This window comes from Nomascus leucogenys, chromosome X, assembly GCF_006542625.1.
Source record: "Nomascus leucogenys isolate Asia chromosome X, Asia_NLE_v1, whole genome shotgun sequence".
NCBI lineage: Eukaryota > Metazoa > Chordata > Mammalia > Primates > Hylobatidae > Nomascus > Nomascus leucogenys.
The window spans coordinates 18655047-18682426 of NC_044406.1; the positions used below are offsets into that span (position 1 = coordinate 18655047).

At 37.3% G+C, this 27380-nt stretch overlaps 1 protein-coding gene across 9 annotated transcripts in view; it reads right to left on the minus strand.

Annotated features, from left to right (window-relative positions):
- Positions 1-27380, minus strand: part of RPS6KA3 (ribosomal protein S6 kinase A3) — a 117412-nt gene that overhangs the window by 45201 nt on the left and 44831 nt on the right. For 7 of the 9 annotated variants that reach the window (XM_030806626.1, XM_030806627.1, XM_030806620.1 and 4 more), the window contains 3 exons: positions 14234-14350; positions 8979-9060; positions 20-100 (listed from right to left, as the gene is read on the minus strand). In XM_030806626.1, the coding sequence (XP_030662486.1) occupies positions 20-100; positions 8979-9060; positions 14234-14350 (280 nt within the window). Of the gene's footprint in view, positions 1-19; positions 101-8978; positions 9061-14233; positions 14351-23750; positions 23865-27380 lie in introns of those variants that run through there. The other 2 variants (XM_030806625.1, XM_030806622.1) reach the window with 1 other exon arrangement.

Sequence of the window (27380 nt, forward strand, 5' to 3'; positions counted from 1 at the left end):
GGAGACGGTTCATACTTACCATAATGCAACTTGACAATAAAAGGATGATTAACCTCTACTAAGATATCACGTTCCATTTTTGTCCGAACTCGGTCTCGAACTGTAAAAGATTGTATGTATGCTACGTTGTAATATCTTTCAAAGATAATCTTCAAAACAAATTCTTTTTGGTGCCCATGTTAAACAAAATTTTGCTTATGTGTACTAAAATGTGAATGTTTTACCATTCTTGAATTTACAAAATCAATAATGATATCTTTTACTACATTACATAACCAAAGGAAGTTGTGTATGTTTATAAAATCCATGCTTTTAAGTTGGAAAAAATACAGAGAAAATATCAGGTATTGGCTTTAACATCAAATGCACAAGTATTTTAATCACAGCTGTGGAAAATGGCAAAAAAGCATGCAACTTTTAAAAAACAAGGCATCCTAATGAAATAGTAAAACATAAAAAACGAATAGGTTTCAACATTCCATCAGTCCTATCAATTAAACTCAACAAACATTCATTAAGCATACCTAAAATGAGGCAGACATGGGGTAAAGGACAGTTATATCCAAAGAGGTCTATTTTGAGGGAAGAAGAAAGGAAGCAAGAGGGAGAGAGAGAACATACTGTGGTACAGCTGAAAGAGCAAATGTTTTTTGGAGTTTAGACAGAAAGATATGAATTCAGATCTGTGTAATCTTTTTTTTTGACAAAAACTTAAGCATCACAAGATCTGTACAATCACGAGCAAGATACTTATTTAAATTCTTTGAAACTCAGTTACCTTTCGGCTATACAATGGGGATAACACTACTGTAGCTTTGAGGAGCATATGACCATTTGAGATGAGGTATGTACCTAGAGCCTGGTATGTATGAGATATTCAATTAAATGGTAGCTATTGTTATTATATCCAAAGTAGCACCATGAATATGATTAAGGGATAAAACAATTTACTACCAGCAATGAGTACTGCAGGATTCAGAGAAGGGCAAGATCAGTCTTACTTCCATAGGAAGGCTAGAAGAAAGATGTAGGGTCAGGGCGCAAGCTTTAAGAGTTTTGGAGTGGAATTTAGATGGGTAGGAAGGATAGGCCCTAGAAAACAAGAGTCCAAGCATGGAGTACCCAGTGCAAGCAAAGATGTGAAGGCATGAATGACGAACAGGAAGGAACTAAATGAGATTTACTACTGAGCCAAGGTGAAATGGGGAGGATCCAGATTCTTGAGAAGTTGGAATGCCAAGATGAATTTATATTTGACCCTGTGAGCAAAGCTCTTTCTCAGCAACCAAATATTTCCTGAGCAAAGTGTATGTGCAATGCACTAGGGATATACATACAAATAAGATGATCTTCAAGAAGCTCAAGATCCAGTGGGAAGGACGGACAGGTAAATAAATGATTATAATACATTCTAAGTACTCTGAATGGTTATATGAAACATGAAAATGGAAAGAATAGGATAATCTTTGGAGGAGGGAGAAAGTTGAGTCGGTTTTATTTTCAGTTTAGGGTGACTGCAGATATTTAAAATATAGAAATAAGACCTCTGGGGAAAATAAACAAAGCAGCTAAAAAACGCCCTATTTTTTCCATTCTACCAGTTTGCTATCCCCAACTGGGAGATTTTCATACCTGACTGAAAATGGGCAAATCAGAAATAGGAATCAATTGCTCTTGATGTTTACACAGCTCTTTTAACTGACCTGTCCAGTTAGTATATCAAATTCAATAGCAATCTCTGATTTCATTACCTTGCCCGATCGCTACAACTCTGGTATCTTCCTTGTTATATCTGATATGCCCCCCTTTTTTTGAGATAGGGTATCGCTGTCGCCCTGGCTGGAGTGCAGTGGTGCGACCTCGGCTCACTGCAACCTCCCCCTCCTGGGTTCAAGTGATTCTTCTGCCTCAGCCTCCTGAGGAGCTGGGATTACAAGCTTGTGCTACCATACCTGGCTAATTTTTGTATTTGTAGTAGAGACGGGGTTTCGCCATGTTGGCCAGGCTGGTCTCAAACTTCTGACCTCAGGTGATCCGCCCGCCTCGGCCTCCCCAAGTGCTGGGATTACAGGCATGGGCCACCACGCCCAGCCTGATATGCCCTTTGTACTTTTTATGTGAGTGAAGTTCATCACCAATACCTTCTGATATTTCTGTTCTAGTCTAGCCTAAATCTGTCCTTTTCTCATTATTACCGTACAATTTTGGATTAGTTCCTATCACCTATCACCTTAAAGGTGGATTCCAAAGTCCTACCTCTTTCAATAAGTATACAAGGCTTATCACTTAAAAATACCTCCTCTGCTCAGTAAGCAGCAAAAATATCCACCAATAAATGAACTGTATATCCCTCTTCTCTTATTTTACCACAATGAAAAGAACAATTATTTGGGAGTCAAGAACTACAGTTTAGTGGCTATACTAATAACTAGATGAACTCATAACTACCTTGGTCAAATCATTTCATTGCTCAGGGATTTCCTGTTTCCTCCTCTATAAAATGAAGGATTAGAACCAAGATGATTTTCTTGTGAGATAGTTTTCTCTTCAACATTTCCTTATATGTAACATTGATGAGACCTTGTTTAACTGAAAATGAGCAGTGAGAGTCCTTCACTAAAGAATTCCTTCATTTTGTCTGAGGTAGGCCTGTGTCATAATTCTAATCTCGCTTCTTTTGCTTATGTAAAGACCTAGTGACAGTTCTAAATCATCCTATCATGAGGAATTTTGATTAGTATATACTAATTCAGAAGAAGGCATGTTTTATATAGGCCAACTTGTAATCCCAACATAGAACTGGTTAATAATGACTCATGCTGGCAAAGCAACTGGATTCCTCTGAAATATTTTTTCTTCTAGAGTAGTTATTAGATTTAAGCCCTTCTTGACTGACCATGAGAATGAAGAAGAAGAAATGTTGTTTATGTTCCTAGGACTATGCATTAAGAAACCTTTTTAAGCAGTTTACAGAACCTGTTAAACAAACAGACCACTTTAATAGGACAGAAGTCCCCATTAACTTTATCTAATGTTATTGACTTCTATTTGACCCCATTTATCGTATTAATAGGAACTTTAAAATGGGAAGAGACTTCTGGTTAAACATGGATATTTTACTCTCTACATTCTTCCAAAACCCCATGGAAATGACAATAATGGAAAAACTGCATAAACTCACAAGGACAGGAAGCAATAGTAGAAGATGGGCAAGTGGTAACTAACAAAGCAGACCAGAGAAAGCTAAAAATCTAAGCCTAAGGAAAGGAAGCCAATGAAAAATAAGCAAATTCTTGTCATTAAAATCTTTCCAATCAGCTTTCTAGCACCTGACTCTTAAGGAAAAGATAGCAAAAGATCCCCAGGCATTTGGAGAAAGGCTCTAAACATGAAAAACATCAAAATAAACAGAAAAATGGAATAAAAGGAAACAGAGACAATGTGAGGAACAGAACATAACTTAAACACAACACAACACAACTCAATCTTGTAATTTATGTCCACTGAGGGAGCAAAGATAATATGGCACCTCACCCTTTTTAAAGCTTCTTGTTCTTGTTTAAAAAGGGTGGTGGGGTGGAGGAAGGAACAAGTATCCTCAACAAATAAACTACAAGGAAAAGATAAGAAATGGAGAAAGAGTTCATAGATGAAAAGACTTAAAAACATTATCAACCAATTGCAAAATTGAGACCTTCTATGTATGAATCCTAATTTAAACAGACTGCATAAAGAAACATAAATTTTAATAGTAGGGACAACTAGCAATTCGAACAAAGACTGGATATCTTTATGCTCATTTTTAAGGTATGATAATGCAGTTGAATTATCTCTTTTAGGAGTCTATCTTTTTTTTGAGATGGAGTCTTGCCCTGTCGCCCAGGCTGGAGTGCATTGGTGTAATCTCAACTCACTGCAACCTCCGCCTCCTGGGTTCAAACGATTCTCCTGTCTCAGCCTCCCGAGTAGCTGGGATTATAGGTGCCCGCCACCACGCCCAGCTAATTTTTGTATTTTTAGTAGAGACGGGGTTTCACCATGTTGGCCAGGCTGGTCTCAAACTCCTGACCTCATGATCCACCCGCCTCGGCCTCCCAAAGTGCTGAGATTACAGGCATGAGCCACTGTACCCAGCCAGGAGTCTACCTTTTAGAGATATATACTAAAATATTTATGAAAGACATTCTACAGTGTCTGGGATTTCATTCAAAATATCAAGAGGAGAAGAAGGAGAACACTGATGAAAAGAGGCTGGCCATGAGTTGATAAATGTTGAAGCAGGGAGAAGGGTATGGGGGTTCACTATATTCTTCTGTCTCTTTCTTAAATGTTTGACACTTTACGTAATTAAAAAATGTTTTAATGAAATAATCAGAGAACAAGAAAATCTAGGAAATGAAAAGCGATGGCAGAAACAAAAAGGTCAATAGAAGAGTTGGAAGATGGTTAAAGAAATTTCACAGAAAATAGAAAAAATGGAAGATAGAAGGTGGAAAAATAAAGAAAATTAAGGAGCAATTCAGGAGGTTTAACTAACATATTCCAAAGAGTAGCACTTACAAATGTAGAATAAATGACAAAAACTTTCCCAAGACTGAAGAAAGCAGTTTTTAGGTTGAAAGAGACCACACCTCATATATGATATGATATAGTTTTAGAAACCCACACTCAAGAATACCACTATATAAATTTCAGAACACCAGGAATAAAGAGTAGATTCTAAAGACTTCCAAAGAGGAAAAGCAGCTTACACACAAAGGACTGGGAGTGAGACCAGCAATTAACTTCACCACTGTAACACAGGAAACTAGAAGACAATGGAAGCAATACCTTCAAATATCTGGTGGAAAATTCTTTCTGATCTAGAATTTTATACTCAGCCAAATTATAAACTAAGTGAGAGGTGGTAGAATAAAGCCATTTCCAGACACGGAGGGTCACAAAAAATTTAGTATCCATTTACTCATTCTGAGGTAGCTATGAGAAGATGAGTTCCATCAAAACTAAAAAGTAAACTGAGAAAAACGTAGGTACAGAATTTATGAAAAGAGACTGAATACAGAAAAGAAGTGAAGGAAATGTGACTCTAGTATACTATTTCGTTCAGCTAGGAACAAGTCTTATAAAGCTGTAACAATGAAAACATTATTGGGAAGATGTGAAAAGGGAAACTGTGAGTGGGTGGCAGCATGAGAGAACTGAATCTTAGTCTTCCATGTCAGAAAGGCAATAGATTATGTCTCCAAATGAAAACAAAGAATTGCAATATAACAGTGTTGAATATAAATGTAAATGGCAGCAGCTAAAGAGATGAAAGTCATTGTCTCTGGGGTTCAAGAATTAGGATAGGCAGGAGGGTGGGCAAAGCATAGCTACGTTATAAGACTCTACAGATAATTCTTTTGATAAATATAAAAATTTAAGAACACACTCAGAATTATTCAGCAGTTTAAAATTCCAATAAGTCAAATATTTTCACTTTTCTATGATCTTTTATAGCTATTATCTATACAATTTTACATACTTGTAGCTCAATTTGTTCTAATTTTCACTACATTCATTTTTGTAATTACATTTAAGATACTTTATTTTAATAATATCCTATTAAGTGGTAAACCATAATTTTATAACATTCCTCTATTTTTCCTTATTAAAAAAATTTTTTTTTAGGGACAGGATCTCCCTCTACCCAGGGTGGAGTACAGTGGTGTAATCAAAGCTCACTGTAACCTTGAAGATTCAAGCGATCCTCCTGCTTCAGCCCCCGCAGTCAGCTGGGACTAGAGGCACATGCCACCAAGCCTGGCTAATTGTTCTATTTTTTGTAGAGATGAGGTCTCACTATGCTGCCCAGGCTGGTCTTGAACTCCTGGGCTCAGGCAATCCTCCCACCTCAGCCTCCCAAAGTGCTGAAATTATAGGAATGAGCCACTATGCCTGGTCACAATTCCTCTAGTTTTCCAGTGTGTATGTGATTTCTAACTTCTTGCTATTGTAAATAATGTTGCAACAAGAATTTTCAAGCCTATGAATCCTTTTTTTGAAGCTATTTCCTCAGGTTAATGTAGCAGCAATAGTGGCTTTCCAATTTATGCTGCCATCATATGAAATAACATGCATTCATCTCACTCTGTCACCCAGGCTGGAGTACAGTGGTGTGATCACAGCTCACTGCAACCTCAAACTCCTGGGCTCAAGAGATCCTCTTGCCTCAGCCTCCAGAGTAGCTAGAATCACAGGCTTGCACCACTACAATCACCTGATTTTATTTTTATTTTTTGTAGAGACAGGGTCTTGCTATATTGCCCTAGCTAGTCTTGAATTCCTGGCCTTAAGCCATCCTCCCGCCTCAGCCTCCCAAAGTGCTAGGATTACAAGTGTGAGCCACTGAGCCCAGCAAACTTTATTATTTTAATATGCATCTTTGACTTTCACCAAAACTGAACATTTCCCCAAAGATTATTTACCTCCTTGTGTAAACTTTATTCAAAATCCTCCAGATGGAGGATATAATGGTATTTCTTATCAATTCCTAACTCCTTCATTCTTTTTACGTTTATTAGTTGGAATTATATTGCAAGAAAGAGTTTTCCCTTTTCCCCCATTAATTAGTTTATAAATTAACCTATGGCTTACTTTATTCAACTGGGTTGTAATCTATCACTAACATTTATTATTGCAATGTTTAAGTTGCCCCAGATTTGGCCAGTAGAAGCCCCTTAGCCAACTCCTTATATTAATATATATATTTATACTATTTTTCATTGTATGAAATGTTAACAATTTTTGTATTACTAATTTGTTTGTAATTTGCTCAGTATTTCCTCACAAGTTTCCTAGATGTGTTAAGTTGTAAAATTCAGTTAGGGTGGAGTTTGTTATGGTGTTATTTTCCAGGTTGCTCAGGGGTATTTCTTTTTTCTTTCTTTTTTTTTTGAGACGGAGTTTTGCTCTTGTTGCCTAGGCTGGTGTACAGTAGTGCGATCCCGGCTCACTGCAACCTCCGCCTCCTGGGTTCAAGCGATTTTCCTGCCTCAGCCTCATGAGTAGCTGGGATTACAGACACCCACCACCATGCCCAGCTAATTTTTTTTTGTATTTTTAGTAGAGACGGGGTTTTGCCACGTTGGGCAGGCTGGTCTGGAACTCCTGACCTCAGGTGATCTGCCTGCCTCGGCCTCCCAAAGTGCTGGGATTACAGGTGTGAGCCACCATGCCCGGCTGGGCTCAGGGGTATTTCAAACAAAATTTATGAAATCATTACTTAATTTCCCACTGTTCTGTATGCCTGTTTTGTCATACAGCATGGCAGGTACTCAATATTTTTGTAACAAATACACTAAAATTTGATATATATATTTTGTACTATTTTGTTCCACTGATTCTATGCCTGTATTACTCCCCCCAATAACACACTAAGTTAGTGCTACTTGAAGCATTAGGATCTGAGAGAGCTTGTTCCCTTATTATTCTTCTTTTCCAAAATATTCTGGATTTGGAAATAAAATTCTGAATTATTTTGTTAAGTTTTAAGGAAAATGCAGCTGGAATCTTAATGATATTGAGGTAACTGAATGGCTAGAGGAGTAGTGAGATTCTTAACAGTTAGCCTTCTCTAATAGGGATTGGGCATTTATTTCTTTTCCTGGTATCTTTTAGGTTTCTCAGAGTTTTGTAGTTTCCTTTACATACACTATGCACAATACAAATCCTGTTAAATATATAAAATCAAACTACTTTTGTTGCTTTTGTGAATGAACTCTCTGAGTTTCTCTATGCAGCTTTGTAACATGGGATTCATGAGTATAAAGTCACAAATGCAGTGACAGAAAGGCAGGGGATTGAGGATATAATTTAATTCCCTGGTCCTAGCAGGAATCAAGTAAGTGGTAATGCCATGGGGTAGGACTGAATAGGAAAGAAAATATGTTCAGGAAGGGAGTAACAGAATGGAAGCAAACGACAGTGTTTATAGAGAGAAGTGAAATTTCTTGGGATGTCCATGGTGGGTGACTAATTGGGAATAACAGAAATCATAAATGATCATTGCAAATATTAGAGAATATTTTCAAAGCCTTATAAATTACATGTAAATTGAAGAGGAAAAAATGGACCTTTAGTAATCAATACACAAAACATCTAGAGGTCATGAGGTTAAAATAAGTGATACCACTAAATTAAAGGAAGAATTGAGTATTTTTAAATCTATATTTCTTCTTAACACTTTTTTTTTTTTGAGACGGAGTTTCACACTTGTTGCCCAGGCTGGAGTGCAATGGCACGATCTTGGCTCACCGCAACCTCCGCCTCCCGGGTTCAAGCGATTCTCTTGCCTCAGCCTCCGAGTAGCTGGAATTACAGGCATGTGCCACCATGCCCAGCTAATTTTTTGTATTTTTAGTAGAGATGGGGTTTCCCCATGTTGGTCAGGCTGATCTCGAACTCCTAACCTCAGGTGATCCGCCTGCCTTGGCCTCCCAAAGTGCTGGGATTACAGGTGTGAGCCACCACGCCCGGCCTCTTCTTAACTACTTTTTACCTAGGAGAGCCAAATCCTGCATTAGGGTTTTCAAATCACAGGCTCAGAATAAAAACTTATTTGGAGACCAGAAGTCATAAAGTCCTTTAGAATAAAAGCTATTTTGCATCCAGTAAATCAGTACATTTTTAAAAACATTAAAATAAATATATAAATTTGAAAATGAATCAAACCCAGTTTTAATTTTCTAAATGTTTACTTGTATAAAACCCAATATGAATTTATAATACTTCTTTTATAACGTGGCAACTCTGGTTCTCACTAGTTATATGATTCCTAGCCTAGCAGGAAAAATTCACTAAAAGTCAGCCTAAATTTAAAGCTGGTAACAGGAACCTATTCAGAATGTAAATAACATGCCAAGGAGTCCCATGAGCTCTATTGAGACCTTTCAGTTTGTTTAGACTACATGAACATTACAAATAGCAGCAGCACTTACCTTTCAGTGTGGCCTTCTTCAATACCTTCATGGCATAAAGCTGCCTAGCATCAGAGCCTGAGATTTTTTTAACTAAGAAAACCTGCATTTAAATGAGAAAATAAATATTACAAAGTAGTATAAACTATATCTTTGTTAAAATAAGACCCTGCTATAATACAGTTTATTATTATAATATAGATTCAGATATACTATAGATTATTTCCCCTAAAATGTATCAATTATAAATACTAGTTATAAACATTGGTTATAACTTGGGGTGTCAACATAAGTGAATACATTTTTTTCATTTTGTTGTTTGCCAGTTCCCAAAGAGCATGTAACACACTAAGACAGAAAAAAAAAATCTTTAAACTACATATGTATGAATTAGATGGAAAAAATCCCAAAATGTTTAAAGTATAACACAGGTGGTATGATGGCCCTGCTTTTAACAAAACAGAAATTCTACTGAGCCCATCAAAATTGTTATACGGGGGTTCTTCTTGACCACAATTTCCTGTTGATACAAGTATTCACTGACGGAGGGTCTTTTCTGTATACAAAAGCTGCATATAAATCTCACTGCTCAGTGGAACAATTTAAAACACTTACATTGGGCTGGGAGCCGTGGTGCACCCCTATAATCCCAGCACTTTGGGAGGCCAAGGCAGGTGGATCACCTGAGGTCAGGAGTTCGAGACCAGCCTGACCAACATGGTGAAACCCCATGTCTACTAAAAATATAAAATGAGCCAGATGTGATAGCTGGTACCTGTAATCCCAGCTACTTGGGAGGCTGAGGCAGGAGAATCACTTGAACCTGGGAGGTGGAGGGTGCAATGAGCTGAGATCGCACCATTGCACTCCAGCCTGGGCAACAAGAGCCAGACTCCGTCTCAAAACAACAACAAAATGAAAAGCAAAAACAAAAACAAACAAAAAAAACTTACATTGAAGAATCCTGTGCACAAATATTTAATGTGACTTAAGTTAGAACCCACCTCCCCACCTTTTTATGGTCAAATTATCACATACACCTAAATATGAAGAACACAATTCTCAGGTATGTTATTGGGCATCCTGGCTTTCCAAATATTTGTGCAAAATGAATAAAGCCTGTTCTAAGTAACTCATGGTCATTCTATAACATGGCTAATACAAGACTACCAATACATCTCTTCTACTCATTTTGACCATTAGGTTCATGATCATTTCCATTGAACCTTTAAATAGATATGCCAAATAGATTTGAATTTCAACTCCTCTTCCCTATCCATTCTTTTGTAGCAGTGGTCTTATGCTTTCACAGGTGGGAAGAAGAGAAGCAATCACACTCAAGAATTAAGTTTAGGATCAGCTTTCATTCATCTGAATTAGCACATCAGGCTATTAGCACAAAATTAAAAAAGGATTCATTCAACTGATTCTAGGACAAGGCAGAGTTTCTCACTTTGAGAAATTGTGCCAAGTCAATGGGCAATGACCCCAAATTAAGTGAAGAGCACCACAACTTGCGGAGAAACCCTGATACAGGGTGTGTTGCTCTCCAATAATCACCACCCCCTTCACCATGCACCACGCTTTAGCTCCTTTCAGCCAGTTAGTGGGGAGCCAACCTAGGGAGAGAAAAGCATCCTTAATCAGGGTGGATCTCAGCTCTGGAATGATGGTTAAGTATTAAAGGTAATCAGAGATTATTAGTATTTTTGATGGAAATAAAATCTGATGAGGTAGAGATAATTAGGATTTATTTGATATTTAATCTTCCTTAAGAGTCCCTAACCATTCTGTAAGAAAAATTCTCCTGGTGAATTCCAAACTTTCGACTGTTCTTTGAATGCATCTTCTTAACACTCCAGCACTTCTTAGTTTGCAAAGTACTTTCACAGCCATTTGTAATAAATCATCGTGTCAATTTTGGGAGGCAGACCTACTAGGCAATGCCTATTTTATAGCTGTCCAAACTAGGGCTTAGGGGGTTAAGTAATTTGCCCAGTGTCACAGTGGAGGTACTGGGACAGAGTCCGTGTCAGTCACCCAGTATTCTGCTTCTGCTCAGGGTGCTGTTTATCTGTTCCCTTTGGCCAGTAACCAGGCAAGCCCAGCAGGAGCAGCAGCGGTCCCAGCTGCCATCTCTTCCTCCACCAGAGCATTTCTGACCTTTCCTCACTCCCCCATGAAGCTATTCTAGTCTCTGACAGGTCATCCCTGTTTCCTTGGCTTACTGTGGCCTTTCAGAATGAGTAAGAAAGGAGACAACCTATTTTGAATGTTTGGTATTTATAGTATGATATTTAAATTACTTTTAAAGACGTAAAGGGAGAAGCACGTTAATTCCAAGAACTTAAATATTGTGTTCCCTGAAAATCTAATTTATAAAAATTACCCATCTATTTGGGTTTGAGTGGTGTGATAATTTAATACCAGATATTATGTGCTTGGCCTTTTATCATTTAATTCTCACTACTCTCCTATGGGGTCAGAACTATTACACACCCACTAATTCTTTCCAGAATTATATGCCAGGCACTGTGCTACTGGTTCAATGCTGAGACTTGATAAAAGGCATGACCCTTCACTCATGGAACATTTAGTCTAGTGGGGGAGACAGCCACTAAACAAATAATTAAACAACTGAAAAACTGCAATTGTGGCAAGTGCCATGAAGATGAGGTATGTAACATTCTGAGAGGGTATAACCAGGCAACATAACCTGGGAAGGATGCAGGGAAAGCTTCCTTGAGATCACAGGTGCAAGAGGAGCTAACCAGCTGAGGAAGAGGCAAGGGTAGAGCAGAGTGTTTCAGGCAGAAGGAATAAAATATGGAAAGGCTTTCCAGCAGGATGGAACTTAAGGACTTGGTCGAACTTAAGGACCAACAAAGGCAGCCAATGTGACCAGAACACAGAGCGTGAAAAGTATGTAAACTGATGCTGGAGAGGTAGCCAGAGACCAGACTGAGGGGCTCCTCAGCCATCTTAAGAATTCGTCTTTATTGTAAAAGCAAAGAGAGGCCACTGAAAGGTTATGGGGGGCGGGTAGAGTAAAAGATTAGTTCATGCTGGCTATCATGTAAATAATGGATCAAGGCAAGAATACATTTGGAAAGACCCAGTTAGGAGACTCCTTCAATAGACCAGGAAGAAAGGTGGTCGCATATTCTCGAGGGGTGGCAGGCAGGCTTTGAGAAATCTTTACTGAATCTACAGTACTTGGTGACAGATAAGATTGGCCAGGTCAGAGTGGGACAGGGGAGGTAGGGACTAGAAATATACATCAAGAATGCTTCCCAAGTTTCTAAATTGCTTAATGAGAGAAAAATGAAATAGAACAGTTTGAGGCTTAGGGAAAGATCATGAGTTTGGTCTCAGACATGTTGACTTTAAAGTGCTTTTAAGACAGAAAAAGAGTAAGCAGCTGTGCATAAGAATTCAGAGCTTGGAGGAGCAATCTAGATTGGAGATATAAATCTGTTATGTCAGCTGTATGTGAGTTACAATTAAGATAGCGGGCACAGAGAAAATCAATTAGTAGAGTATTAGTAACAGAGAAGAAGGCAGCCTAGAATCGAACCTTGAAGAACTTCAAAATTTAATGACTGGCTAGAGGAAGGAAATGGGGATCCAAGAGGTTAAGTAACTTTCTCAAGCACACACAGTGAATAAATAGAAGAAAAAAATTGAATCGAAGTCTGGCTGACCTAGAGCCCAAACTTACAACCATTACGCTCTGCTGGCTACTTACTCTATATTTGGATTAAAAGCATCCTTTTGGGTTCGAAAGAGGTTAACAACTGTAACAAATTACCTGTGTTAGCCAAGAATTGCTAAATACCCCTACTAAAATACACAAGAGAGCTAAACTGGTGCTGTTCTGAAACTTGCAAAGCATGATATATTCAAATATTTCCTTACAGAGAAGTGGTAAGGAATCACTGCATTGTGAAAGTTGAATACAATCTCCAAATTTTCCTCTTGCCAAGAAACAACCTAGACCAGTGATCCCCAACCTTTTTTAGCACCAGGGACTGGTTTCATGGAAGAGAGTTTTTTCACAGACTGGTGCGGTGGGAGGGGGAGACGATTTTGGGATGAAACTGTTCCACCTCAGATCATCAGGCATTAGATTCTCATAAGGAGTGCACAACCTAGATCCCTCCCATGTGCAGTTCACATCAGGGTTCGTGCTCCTATGAGAATCGAATGCTGCCACTGATCTGACAGGAGGTGGTGCTCAAACGGCAATGCTTACCCTGGGGGTTGGGGACCCCTGGTCTAAACAGATCAAGCAGTAGTAATTATGATGCTGTACTTCTCTAAATGGAGTACAGAAGTGCCCCTGAGGTGTGCAGTGTGTATGTATGTGGTGGGAGATGAGCACTACATGAAAAACACTGATAAAGATGTTGCATCTTCGACCGGGCGTGGTTGCTCACGCATGTAATCCCAGCATTTTGGGAGGCCGAGGCAAGTGGATCGCTTTGAGCTCAAGAGTTTGAGACCAGCCTGAGCAACATGGCGAAACCCCATCTCTACAAAAAAACATAAAAATTAGCCGGGCGTGGTGGTGTGTGCCTTGGTCCCAGCTACTCAGGAGGCTGAGGCTGGAGAATTGCTTGAACCTGGGAGGCAGAGGTTGTAGTGAGCTGAGATCACGCCACTGTACTCCAGCCTGGGTGACAGAGGCAGACCCTGCCTTCTGGGGGAATTTTACTTGGTGGCTTTGGGAAACATTTTTTGATATTAAAAACAAACACGATGTTACTAGATAAAATGCAAACTTTGCATTCATTTTAAAGACAAGCCAGGAGTCAAGAAAACTTCAAAATTGTAGCGGTAGCCCCCAACCCTACTTCTTTGGGAGCATCACTCACTTTATGTATTAGAGTACACTGGAAGAGAGGCTGAGATGCGCTGTTATACTGTATTGTAAGATCACCTTCCAACCCTACCCAAGGACTCAAAAAGAGGCCAGTGTATCAAAGGAATATCTTGTGATTTTTAACCATTCAAGAATCACAACTGGAGAGGTCATGTGGTCTTGAAGATAAAATAGGAAGCAAATACTACCAATTTATTAAAGTCTCCAATGTACTTTTGAACAACTTTATTCACTTTCCCACACTTACTGATAGTGAGAAACGTAAAAAAACAGAAAACATTGCTGGTAGGAAGACTGGTAGCATTTCATAAAACATTTGTTTCCTCATGTGTATGAAATACATATGAATTGAAAAGACAACTTTTAAAAAAAGTACACACTCATGACTTACCTTTCCAAATGATCCCTGCCCCAATACTTTTAAAAGTTCAAACTGGGAAGGATCTGCCTTTTCATGTCCTTCCTTTACATGATGTGTGATTGCAATTTCTTTGATACTGACTTCTTCCTGTTGAGATAAACATAAGAGGAGCAAACAGGGTTAGCCAGAGCTATTTTCTCCCGCTAAAAATCAAACAATATTAATTTAATCACAAATCAATCTAATTTCTAAGCATATTAGAAATCCTCAAATTAACATACAAAAACCACCTTTTACCAGCCCATCAAGTGAATATGCCACACACATATACTTTCAGGTTAAATGTCAGAGATAGTTGTACCAGCCTACTACATATGTAGGCCAATTTAACCTCTACATGACATTTAGTACTAAGTATTTCCAAGTCTTCATTCTCTCTACTGGAGATAATTAGAATAGTTTTATTGGGTGGGGGCAGAGGGTGTAAAGAAGTCTGAAAATAACAGATTGGAATAATCTGCTGTGCTCTGGTGTGTGGTTATGCTACGCAGAACTAATGCTATTTAAAAAAAGTGTTTATTGAGGAGAGGGGTTGAAAAATATTCCAGGGTAAACATGGAAATTTCTAACCTCAATGTGGCTGTTTAAGTACACTGAAGTTTTATCCCTTTGAAATGTCTAAGTTACTTTCTGTTTCTAGAATAATCTGGGATCTGAGAGGGGAGAAAGGAGTAACTCTAAAACACAAAAGGAGAAAAGATTTAACATTTGGATGGATAATCAGACATGGAAAAAAATGACTATTCAGCATGATGGAACAGTGAGAGGTATCTGGGTTTAAGAGAGGGATTTTAAAAGACAGTGAACATTTTAATATATTTGAGGAAAAGTGTCAGAACAAAGAGAAAATGTATGAAATACACACAGGATTTCAATTACTTATGTGAGATCAGCAGATTAGGTTATCTTATTTAATCAAGACACATACTGTATGTTATAGTCAAAAATTACAACAAAACCAAACCTGACAAAATTAGAAACATAAGCCTGTCAAATAAAGACTAGCATTTCTATTTTGTTGACTATGATGTTATTTTTTTCTAGGTGCATAAGTACTGTTAGTAGAATCTCAATGTGTTATGTAAACATAAATAATCCATTGTTTTTGTTATTATCATATCCCATACAAACATTTGCATTCAATTAACGTTTTCTGAGATGTCCTTAGAATGCTGGCAATATAAGGAATTACAAAGATTTCTCAAAAGGACATACCAGAATATCGTAACGTGGTAGCTTTTGAAAATGAGTAGTAAAAGGAAAAAAGCTCCCAGAAGAGGAGAAAAAGGAATCCAGGCCCACTACTTTATTTTGAAGACAGAGGCTGTAATTTGTAGGTTATCCTACTATTTAGGCAGTTCAATCATATTGGACTCTCCTGGGACTTCGGAAACAATAATCAAAATCATTTCCTAACATCAGTTTAGCTCTTTATTTCACAATTTCCCGTGCGTTATCTCCTTTAATTCTCATAACGATCCTGTGCAGTAGGTATTAGCGTAGAACTACGTATTAGCTGACTCTTAAAACGCTACCTCTTTCCTCTAAATAAGACCAAGGTACAAGGGTTTCAGACACCCTTTTCTCCAAATGAGACCAAGGGCTTCAGAGTGATAGCTGTTAGTAGCCATTAGTACAACACGGAAGGCCGGAAGCAAATTACCAATTTAAAAAAAAAAAAAAAAAAAAAAACCTTTCAAAGAACAAAGTATATGTGGGATTAAGATTTAGACAGAAATCCAGCAAATACTATTATTGAGCACCTACTACATATCAACTCTGTGTTAGGTGTTTTTTCATGTTTTATATTCATGCTTCACAACAAATCTCTGACCACATATTAATGTTAGAGAGGACTGGTACAACATAAACGAGTAAACCTTAAAACAAGCATAAACGTTTCAGAGTTTTCTATGTACTCTCCCATTTACCACTAGAAATTTGACACATCCTCTAAAAACAAACTGGTTTGAATATTCTATAGTCTGAAATTTAAACAGATTAATTGAAGGCTTAAGATCACAAGCCAGTAAGTGGTAGACTTAGGGCTCAATTCTAGGTCTCCTGACTTTGAAAACAAGGCCCTTACCATTACACCACACTGAGATCAATGACAGGAAACCTATAGGCTTATGACCCTGGTCTTTGTCACCGGTCTGTTAGCTCCGTTGATTAGGGCAGTGTTCTTTGAACTTTTTGGTAGCACATCCTTAGCAGGAAAAAAAACAACAACAAAAAAACAAAACAACAAACAAAACAAAACAAAACCTACATACACAATATTTGTATCCTTAAAATTATATACACGTAAAGAAGTTCTCTTCTTTTCTTTTTCTATACCCCAAAGTGCTGTCACATCACACTCTGAAGACTAACCAAGTTAATGGGCTGGATTCCAGCATGTGTCAGTTAGCCTCGTATTAAAAAACAAAACAAAAAAAACAAAACAACAACAACAAAAACAAAAAACAAAAAAACTATCTGTTCAAGAGCCTAATTGGAATCTGGCGGCCATTTATGCCTTTAAACCATGAGGTCATGAAGAACTCTATTTTGTAATGTTATATATTTTTTACGTTTTTCTTTTTTAGGTAAGTGGGATGTGATTTATCAGGTTACAGTATTTCTTCACCTTATATTTCATAGCAAATCCTACAAAAGCTGTTGGTCACAAATAAAGACGCAACACAAGCAGGGAAGAACAATCACTGAATTATAAACACATTCCATTTTGTAGCAGGCATACAGGATCAACCCTTACCCTTAAATAGTGTGAGCTACAATCAGGCCATGAATTTCAAAATAAACAATTACTACTCTCATCTTTGATGACTACCCTTCCTTTCATCTCATGTCAAATAAGTTACTAAAAAATGCAGAGTCTGGCTGGACACAGTGGCTCATGCCTGTAATGCCAGCACTTTGGGAGGCTGAGGTGGGTGGATCACTTGAGGTCAGGAGTTCGAGACCAGCCTGGCCAACAGGGTGAGATGCTGTCTCTAGTAAAAATACCAAAATTAGCCGGGCATGGTGGTGGGCGCCTGTAATCCCAGCTACTTGGGAGGTTGAGGCAGGAGAATCACTTGAATCCAGGAGGCAGAGGTTGCAGTGAGCCAAGATCGCGCCACTGCACTCCAGCCTTCTGGGTGATGAGAGTGAGACACCGTCTTAAAACAACAACAACAACAAAAAGTAGAGTCTAGCCTGGGCAATGTAGTGAGACTTTGTCTCTACCAAAAAATTTTACAAAATTAGCCAGGTGTGGTGTTTGGTGCGAGCCTGTAGTCCCAGCTACTCAGGAAGCTGAGATGTGAGGATCGCTTGAGCCCAGGAGGTCGAGGCTACAGTGAGCCATGATCATGCCACTGTACTCCAGCCTGGGCAACAGAGCAAAACCCTGTCTCAAAAGAAAAAGGAAGTAGTGTCTCGCTTTGGTCCCTTCAGTATAACAACCATATAGTGAAACACTTACTATATATCAAGCACGGTGTTGAGAACACTTTTCATTCTTTCTTTTTCTATTTCCAGTGGTATCATCAAGGTATAAGCCTTTATTACCTTTCAGCTAGAAAACTGAAACTAGATTGGTTACTCATAATATCCCTTTCTGCCTGCGTCCACTCCAGTTCATCTTTTTGACAAGTTCATTTTCTGAAATTATACAGCTCCAGTCACATGACCAGGCTGTTCAAAAACTCCTCCAAGTTTTCTCAAATTAAATGCACTGCTTCACCTTGGCATTCGAGGTCCTCTACAATATGGCCTCAGCCTACTTTTGTGATATTATCTCCCAACATTCTCTTACACATAGCCTTTTGTCAACCCAGGTTATTTCTTATTCCTTAAACTTTTTGTTTTTAAAATCAAAGTAATACATGCACATTGGTAATAAACAGTGGCAGAATAGCTTATGGTGAAAAGCAAGTCTCTTCCCACCCTCATGCCTAGACTTGAAAAAAAATTAGTTCTGCATCTACTTTGATAATTTCTTAATTTATTAACCTGAAGACAATGTCTACTGACTTAAGAAAGGTGAGGGACTTACTTATATTATGCCCCTTCACTTCATCATCTTCCTCTCTACTGTTTGGTAATTATATTACCTTTACATACACTTTTTATCTTTTCTCTGCTTTGGACAGAATCCTAACTTTTCCCTTTGAAAAAGGAGACTAATAGTACCCATATATTCTTCCTCTTAAACTTCTTCCCATTTGCTGCTAGCTGTATGTAATTTTATTAATATTAAGGCTATTAATTTTAAGAAAATTAACATTTCCTGAGTTAATGGGTGCAGCACACCAACATGGCACATGTATACATATGTAACAAACCTGCACCTTGTGCACATGTACCCGAAAACTTAAAGTATAATAATAATAAAATTAAAAAAAAAAGAAAATTAACATATCCTCCTGCAACCACAACCAAATCCTTCATGCTCTCTCTATAGCCTGATTCTAAAGTTGAAAGCCTAAAGACAACAGCATCCATATTATCATGACAATATATGGTTCAAATGAAGGCTAGGTAATATATTAAATTTCCTTTTATATGGGCCCATAACAACGACTCCCAGGCCAATGTAAGGGGACTTAAAAAAAAAAACTTCATTAAATGTTTAAATTCATGATAAATTTTACTTTGATTCCCATTTGGATCATGAATTTATCATGCACTTTTCTATTTTTTTCCTATTTTTAACAGCCTTCCACCATTCTTGGGGAAAGGGAAAAGTAATTTGACCACTATTCTTAATGTTTTCTTAGCCCTTAGCAATATTTTCCTTTCTTCTGAGAGCTCCTTTCTATCCTGGAGACCTCTCTTAACCTCCTATCGGGATTGGTGGTTCTGTAGGCCCACTGCACAGCTATCATCTTGGGATAGCTCTTCAGTGATTTTCTGGTTGAATTCACTGTTCTCAGTTTCCTATGTCTCTTTCTTAGATTACCCCCTTGTAACTTCCAAAGAAAGGTGATGTGGAAGAAAACTTTCTGAACCTCACACATCTGTAAATGTTGTTATTTTGTCTTCCCATTTGTATAGTTTGGCTTAGTGCCAAATTCCAGAAGAAAAATAATCTTGCCTCAGAACTTTGACACCATAGATCCATTGCCTTCTAGCATCCAGTTCTGCTGATGAGATGGGTGATGCTAGTCTAGTAACACTTTTTGGTAGGTCTGGTTTTTCTTTCTGGAAGCTTTACAGATTTTCTCTGTCCTTGTGTCCTTCTCTGAAATTCCCCGACAGTGAGATAAATAGGGTCTTCTTTCCTTCAGAATGCTAGATGCTTGGTGAACCTTTATAATCTAAAGACCTGAATTCTTTAACTTTGTGGGGAATTCTAACATTTCTTTGATAATTTCCTTCCACCCATTTTTCAGGGCTTCTCTTTTTGCGACTCTTCTACTAGTTGAATATTGTACGTCTGAAATGGAATCCTTTATGTCATTTTTTTCTCCTGTTTTCTGTTTCCACTTTTTTTTTTTTTTGAGACAGTGTCTCACTCTGTCACCCAGGCTGGAGTGCAATGGTGCGATCTCAGCTCACTGCAGCCTCAACCTCCTGGGCTCCAGTGATCCTCCCACCTCAGCCTCCCCAGTAGCTGGAACTACAGGCATGTGCCACAACACCTGGCTAATTTTTTGATTTGTTTGTAGAGACAGGGTCTCAACATGTTGCCCAGGCTGGTCTGAAACTCCTGAGCTCAAGCAATCCGCCTGCCCTGGCCTCCCAAAGTGCTGGGATTACAGGAATGAGCCATCATGTCCAGCACTGTTTCTACTTTCTAAGAGACTTTCTTGACTTTATCTTCCCACTTTCATACTAAATTTTTTATCCTAGCAAATCTTAAATTTTCAAGTGTTCCTTTTCTTAGTGTGTATGTGCGTGCGTGTGTGTGTGTGTGTGTGTGTGTGTGTGTGTGTTTTAAAAAGCATCTTCCTCCACTCCCTACTACTCTCTTCTCCCCAAAACAGATGCAATCATTTCAAACCTCTTTAGGGATACAAACAGGGATTTATAAAATATTTTTCTAAATCAGGGCTCAGAGAGTATGGAAAATACTCTTGAGGGTGGAGAGAAAAGATCAATTCCTGTGGCAAGTTTGACATTGGCTCAAGTTTCAAAAACCTGCCACTGTTTTATCCTGAACACGCTTTTCTGTTCCTTCTAAGTTTAAATTTCGTAAGACTTAAATTTTTACTAATCACACCAGCAAACTATTTTCTATCTACTTTACATATATATGCAAAATTACAGTAGTATAATAGGCAAAATATCCTGGGTTGAGATCTCAATGCCCAGATTGTACTTAATGTCACCAGGTCATGGGACCATGACTATTTTAGAAATGAATCTAAGGTTCAACCAGGACATAATACTAATGCTTGGGCCATCTTGGACAACAGGTAGGAAAGAAACAATGTACTTTTCTAGCTCATACTTGGAATCTAATGAGATGGATGCAGAAAGGAGTATCAGATTTCCAAGGGCAGTGATAAGCCAAGAACAGACTGACATGTGCATGTGACAAACATATCTTATGGCACTAAATCACCTGTTACTGAAATAAAACTGTCACATGAAAACATAAAATTATAGTTTGACTTGACATTTTGTAAAACTGTATTTTTGCCTATAAGTACATGGTAAAGCAGCTATATTAATAGTTTTATGGAAAAAAATTATGTTAATAAACTGGAACATAGATATAAATTATATACATTCTAATTATTCTGTGAGGCTCACATATTTTTACATTCTCTGGCACAACTGTTTTTTAAATGATAAATGGATATCTGTCCATTCATTACCACAAAAAACTTACTTTGTGCATTTAAAAACAGTAATAATAAATTCCACGCTATTATTTTTACAAAGACTGTTGATTTGATAAGCAAAAGTCTGACTGTAGGCAAAATTTTGAGGATGGCAGCAGATCCACATCACGCCCTGTTTCATTCTTCCTACATTTCCACCCCTTTCAGACATTTGTCACCTCCCTCAGCCTAGGTGTTCAATACCCTTAAGCTATGTATGGGAATTCACTAATTCATTCATCCATCCATTTAAACATTTATTTTTGAGTACCTGATACATGCTAGGTACTCTTCTAGGCGCTGGGATATACAATAAGTCAAATGGACCAAAAACTTTGCCGTTTTGACAACAGACCAAATACTAATAATAGGTAAATAAAGGTTAGAACATGATAAATACTATGAAGAAAAGATATTGAGTTGAGTAAAGAGATGAGAATAGCAGATATGGAAAGGGGGGATTGTAATTTTCAATAAAGAAGTCAGGGCAGGCTTTATTAAGAAGATGCTATTTGAGAAAGACCTGAGGGAGGTGAGAAAGTCAGTCAAGCACCTGGGGGAAAAGCATTCCTGGGAGAGGGACAAGCCAGTACAAAGGCCAGAGCGGGAGCATACCTGGACACTAGAGTTTAAATCAGAGAGTATGAAAGAGAGGTAGAGAAGAATGATGTCAGAGAGAGAACTAAAACTCAGGTGGCTCTCCTGCTTTTGCTTTTTCCTGAATGCCTGGTCCCAGTGAAAATGTTTCTGATCTATGACATACTCTGTTAGGACCATTCCTTTTTGTTGGAAGGCCATTCAAATTATGGGCCAGGTATTGTACTAGGTGTTAGAGATACTAAGACAATTTACCTGGATCTCAAAGATTTATTATTAGATAAATATCTGTTGAGATATGACCCCTGATGGATAAAACAAAGTCAGTTCAGTTCAAACATATACTTTTAGAAATTCTGCAAAGAGTGTTATTTTGGACATCATGGAAAAATGAGAAAATTTATGGGCAGGTGGATCTTTTGGTGTACCTCAGTCACACAAAAAGCCAACCAGTTTGTTTCCCAGGACCAACAAAAGGTCCTTAGGTTTATACCTCAATGGTCTTTAATGTCCACTCTTTAGTGGGGAAAAAAATAATCTAATGTTTCCTTTTCAACTTGTGAGAGAAAAGTATCATTTTGATCTTAAAATGTAAAAAGGATTAAAGAAAAGAAACTGAAATTAATGCTGTCTATTTGAATTATCGAAAACCTAATATTGTAACATGCTAACTAAGAAAACAAACTGAGAGATATTAACTGATTTCAAAGAATGATTCAACATTTGGCATTATGCCCTGCCTTGTATACATAATTTCCTTTTTCCTCCCCTCCCTTGAGTCAGGAAGTGTGTTCTTGAGGCATTTGTATTTTCTAAATTGTTTTGAATGCCAGAAAATATTACTGAAGCTTGAAGTAAAATATTTAAATGTTCCTTGGTAAACGTCAGTAAGTATTTTCTAACTATGGATGTGTAACCATTTTTTGTTGTACCATAAAAAAGACCTTACAAATGAAAAATGCATACTTTATTTGCCCCTTAAATGTCATTCTAAATTAAACTATCACCCTTTATATAGATACCTATAGTTCTATAACGTAGTTTTATTTTAAAAAGATATGTTAACCTCTTTGTAGATGATCAAGATACATAAAAATTATTTTGCTGTGACACAGAATTAGGTTGGTTATTCAAGCCATGGCGTGAAACTATGTATTAATATATTCTAGATTACAATCTGACTGAATTCAATTTACTTCATTTGCTAATGGAATGATAAATAAGCTCAACATTTTTCATTTAACCAAATTCTTTAAGAGAGCTTTAAGCTCTTATAAGTCAGCTCCTTTTATCTATGTTTGAGAAAACAGCAAGCTGGTTCTCCAGATTAACATTTCTAATCACCGCCACAAAGAGCAGAGTTTTCTCCCAATCTGGAATCCCGATCAGCAAATTTAATTCTCTTTAAAGAGCTGCTAGATAGCACAATTCTCATGGCAAAATATCAAGTTGATTTTGGCAGGATTGTAGATTAAATATATTGCAAATTAACATCCACTAAGCCCATTTTAACAGAATAATTCTTTGAAAATTGTTCCTACTCTAAGTCAGATAAAATTACTTGCTTAAAGTTACTTACATATGGAGTTGCTTAAAAACTTCCAAGTTTTTACAGGAACCAATTTCCACCAAAATGTGATTTTAAGTTATTGACTGCTTAAAATAACATACTCTCCTACCCACTAAAGTTGTTCTCATTATAGTAATCTCCTAAATATTAGCAATTTTGCAATTCTGTTTATGCCTGGTTTAATTTTGAGAGTTACAGTCATTTGTTTTACTATACAAAATTACAAACACTAGCAAGATAAAAATTACTCTAGCACTAAAAAAAAAAAAAAAACCAATGTAAAAGTCAGTTGACAAAATGTACAGAGTTGAAATGTATAATACACATAACTGGCTTTTAGTAAACAGAGATATTATCCTTTAAAAGTTCTATCAAAACTGGTTTTGAATTTTGAAAAGCTGCTTTAAAGAACATATAAAACGAAATAACTAATTACTATAATTATAGTTAGCTCCAACTAAAACATTTTATTCTTTAAAAGAAGCTGAACAGAGCTTACCTGTATAGAGCGAACACGAAAAGACAAAAATTTAAACATGGCTACGAAACCATGATGGTGATAAAATAATTTCTGACGGTAAAACTTAAGTTAGAAAGGGAAGGCCAAGCCCCTGCAAAGTTTTCTCCTACCAGCTGTTCCGGCAATTAGAAAATTTCCTGTCAGGCGGGTCCTGAAAATGCTAGAAAAGGAGGCCGGACAATTTTCCTGTGGTAAAAGAAAGAAGAAACCTGCCGGCAGGGGCACTAATGTAGCTGGATAGGTAGGGAGGCCAGAACAGGAAACCAAAACAGATTTGCTGATAGCCAAATCCTGTTGAAATGTTCTTTTCTCCTAGTTCCCAGCAATCCAGACAATTTTCACAACCAGTGAAACAAATGTTATTATTTTAGAACCCTGAGAAATGCCAGAATTTCTTAACTATATGACCCTTTAAAACAACTGAAACTAGTTGCCACTACTAAAAGTTGCTAAACTGATGCACAAGTGGAATTTGACCCTTTGCAGTGTGTTTATACACACACTCAAGCCGTGGTCTCAAGATAATTTTAAGGTTATACACAGGCATGTCATGGGTGTTCCCTGTCAATGAGGAAGAGTTTCATAACTATAGGTAGAAAGTGAAGACCACAGGCAAGAAACTTTTAAAACTGTGATGTAAGGACAAATGCTACCTGTCTTAAATGAAAGTAAATTACTTTTGAATTTATGTTAGTCATAAGCATTAATTATCAACCAGGTTAAAGACTTAAAGGCCCATAGTTAAAAACTCACATTCCTAGTTGATAAAATCTAAGTAAAAAAAAAAGAAGCCTAATCCTTGGGTTATTAGCAAAATGAACACTTAAGAAGCCATCTTGGAAAAGAAGGAGGGGTCAAGCTACCATAGAATCCCTTAGTCCATTTCATTTCATCCTCTAATACGTTATAGAAGTTTTTCTAAGGTATTTTTGCTTTGGAAAATGACAAGTATGCCAATATTCAGAACATAATCACTGTAATAGTGGCATTTAAAACAACCAAAGGACAACAGCTTCAAGAGTTGTGGGATAATGCTCTACTTAATGAACATTTAATCTATGTGGAACAAACAAAAACCTCAAGTGTTAATCTACACAGCCTGTAAGAATTTAATAAAAGCATGGAATTTCCAAAATCTAAAGACACTCTAGAAAATACCAAGAATAATCGGCTCACTTTCTGGATGAAGAAACTGTGGTCAAGGTAGGCCCATATTTGGTGATAGAGCTATCTATAATGGGAGTTCAGTTTAGTACCCATTTATTGAGCAAACATTAGAGAGACCATTATGTGCTACAGATCCTACATGAAAAGCCAGGGCTCTACCTCCTCTATCAAATTTTTATGAAAATGTTCTATAAATGACCTAATGGAAGTTGAAGAGTAACTAAAAAAAAACCTTGCTCAATTTAAAAAATTATCTTATATAATCAAATACATTAGCAGCAACAGGGATCCAAATAAATATCTAAGATAGAACTTTGAATTCCGCCTGGAAAACTGCACTCCTCTTGTTTAAAAACGCATGCTTCAGTTTTTCAGCAAGGCAGGCACTTAGGAACTCTCCCATCTCCCAAAAGGAATTACTTAAGACTCCTTACAATGGAGCTCCAAAAGGGCAGCAAGGCTAGGATAACCACCTAACACAGAATGGCAGTCTGAACATGAGGTGGCTCTTGAGACTATGTCAGGAAAAAGCATCATGTTTACCGCACAACTCATGAAGTAGGATATTTCTGCAAGTAGCAGTCATTGACTTTATTCAAGTAATATTTTTAAACACGAGCAACCTAATACCCTTTTTTAAACTTAAAGGGTAGTGAAAATTGGCTTTAATTACTACTAGTGCTCAGGTTAATAATTCACATTTTGCGTGTGTTATGGTTTTTAATAATTAGCACTAAGAAATGAAGCAATATTTCAGACACCAAAATCTGAAATAAGTCTCCAAGTTGAAATGATACCTTAATTAAAACAGTGTGGTACTGCTGTAAAACACAAATAGAGTGACAGAAAACAATGTGGCACTGTACATCAGAGGGAGATGTTAGGATATATGGCTACCTGTTTGGAGAATGCAGACACCATAAGGGAAAGTATTAATACAGATTTGATTATAAAATTTTAAAAGGTCTTTACATCAAAAAGTTAAAAGACTAGCTCATGTGATTGGAATTCCTTATAATCACATTACAACTCATCAATGAGCAATTGCTTTATTCAGGTGTTATCTATCTCCTAACCAGAATGTGAGCTCTTGAAGTCCTTTGGTACATCTCTTATGGTATTTATTAGTGTTTAAGCACATCCCATTGCCCAGATTAATCTTGAGATTAATACCAAATATCACACATAAGACCTCAAATAAATGGCTGCATTAATAAATATCATATGCTGAAATCTGAAATGGATGCTACTTGTGTGGTTGTGCACATGAAACTAGATACTGTTCTTTTTTTCCATCTCTAACTTTAAAATTTCTTAAAATTTATCTTACTAAAGTTTTGTTTTAAACATTTTATTGATTTAATCATTTACCTTATTATTTAAAAAGTAACTACTATTATAAAAATAATGGATGCCCATTATAGAAAACTTAGATAATAAACAAAAAGGGAAAAATTTAAAAAAAATCACTATTTTGGTGATTTTCTTTCCAGTCTTTTCTATGCACATATATGGACCATACTACACATAGTACCACTTTTTCTGTAAAGGGACAGATAGTAAATATTTTCAGCTTTGCAGGACATACGGTTTCTGTCAACTCTGCCAGTGCAGTGAGAAAACGAATGGGTAAGGCTGTGTTCCAATAAAAAATCTTTTACAGAAACAGGTGACAGGCCCATGAGTGTAGTTTGCTGACCCCTGTTCTCTATTCTTCAATGCATTATTAATAGCTGTTGAAAATTCGACTATACAAATCTCCTATTGTTGGGTCTTTGCTCTACACCATGGTCTGTCCCATCCTTTGTACACATTCACATTTAGAAAAAATTTCTAGAAGTAGAACTGTATCTTCAAGAGTATGAAGCATTAAGGTTTTTGATCCTAACTTATTTGGTACGTTGTCCTCCAGGAAGAATCTGAATAATAAGGAGGGAACCACATCAAGACCTTGGGCAAGGGCAAACTACAGCCAGGCCTGGCCAGCCTAAGGGTCAAATCTGCCCATGTCCATCTCTGTTTAAATATTATCTTCAACTGTGTTTGTCCTACAATGGCTACCGCTGAGTTGAGTATTTGCAAGAGAGATCATATGGCCTACAAAGTCTAAGATATTTATTTACTATCTGGCCCGTTATACACAAAGTTTGCTGACTCATGGGGTAGAGTCCTCAAACAGAATGAACAGCAAATGCCAAAGCACAGAGATAGGAATTAGCTTAATGAATTCAAGACACAAAGGAAAGGCCACAGTGGCCAAAATGCGATGAACATCAAGGAAAGAGGAAGGAAATGAAGAGGTAGCTTAGGGCCATATTAAGTGAGGCCTTAGACCCAACAAATTTGGGTTTGGATTTTATTTCAAGTGTAATGGGAAACTAATCTTGCTCATTTTAGGCAATGATATTATTACCTATCTCAAAAACCTATGAATCCTTTTTG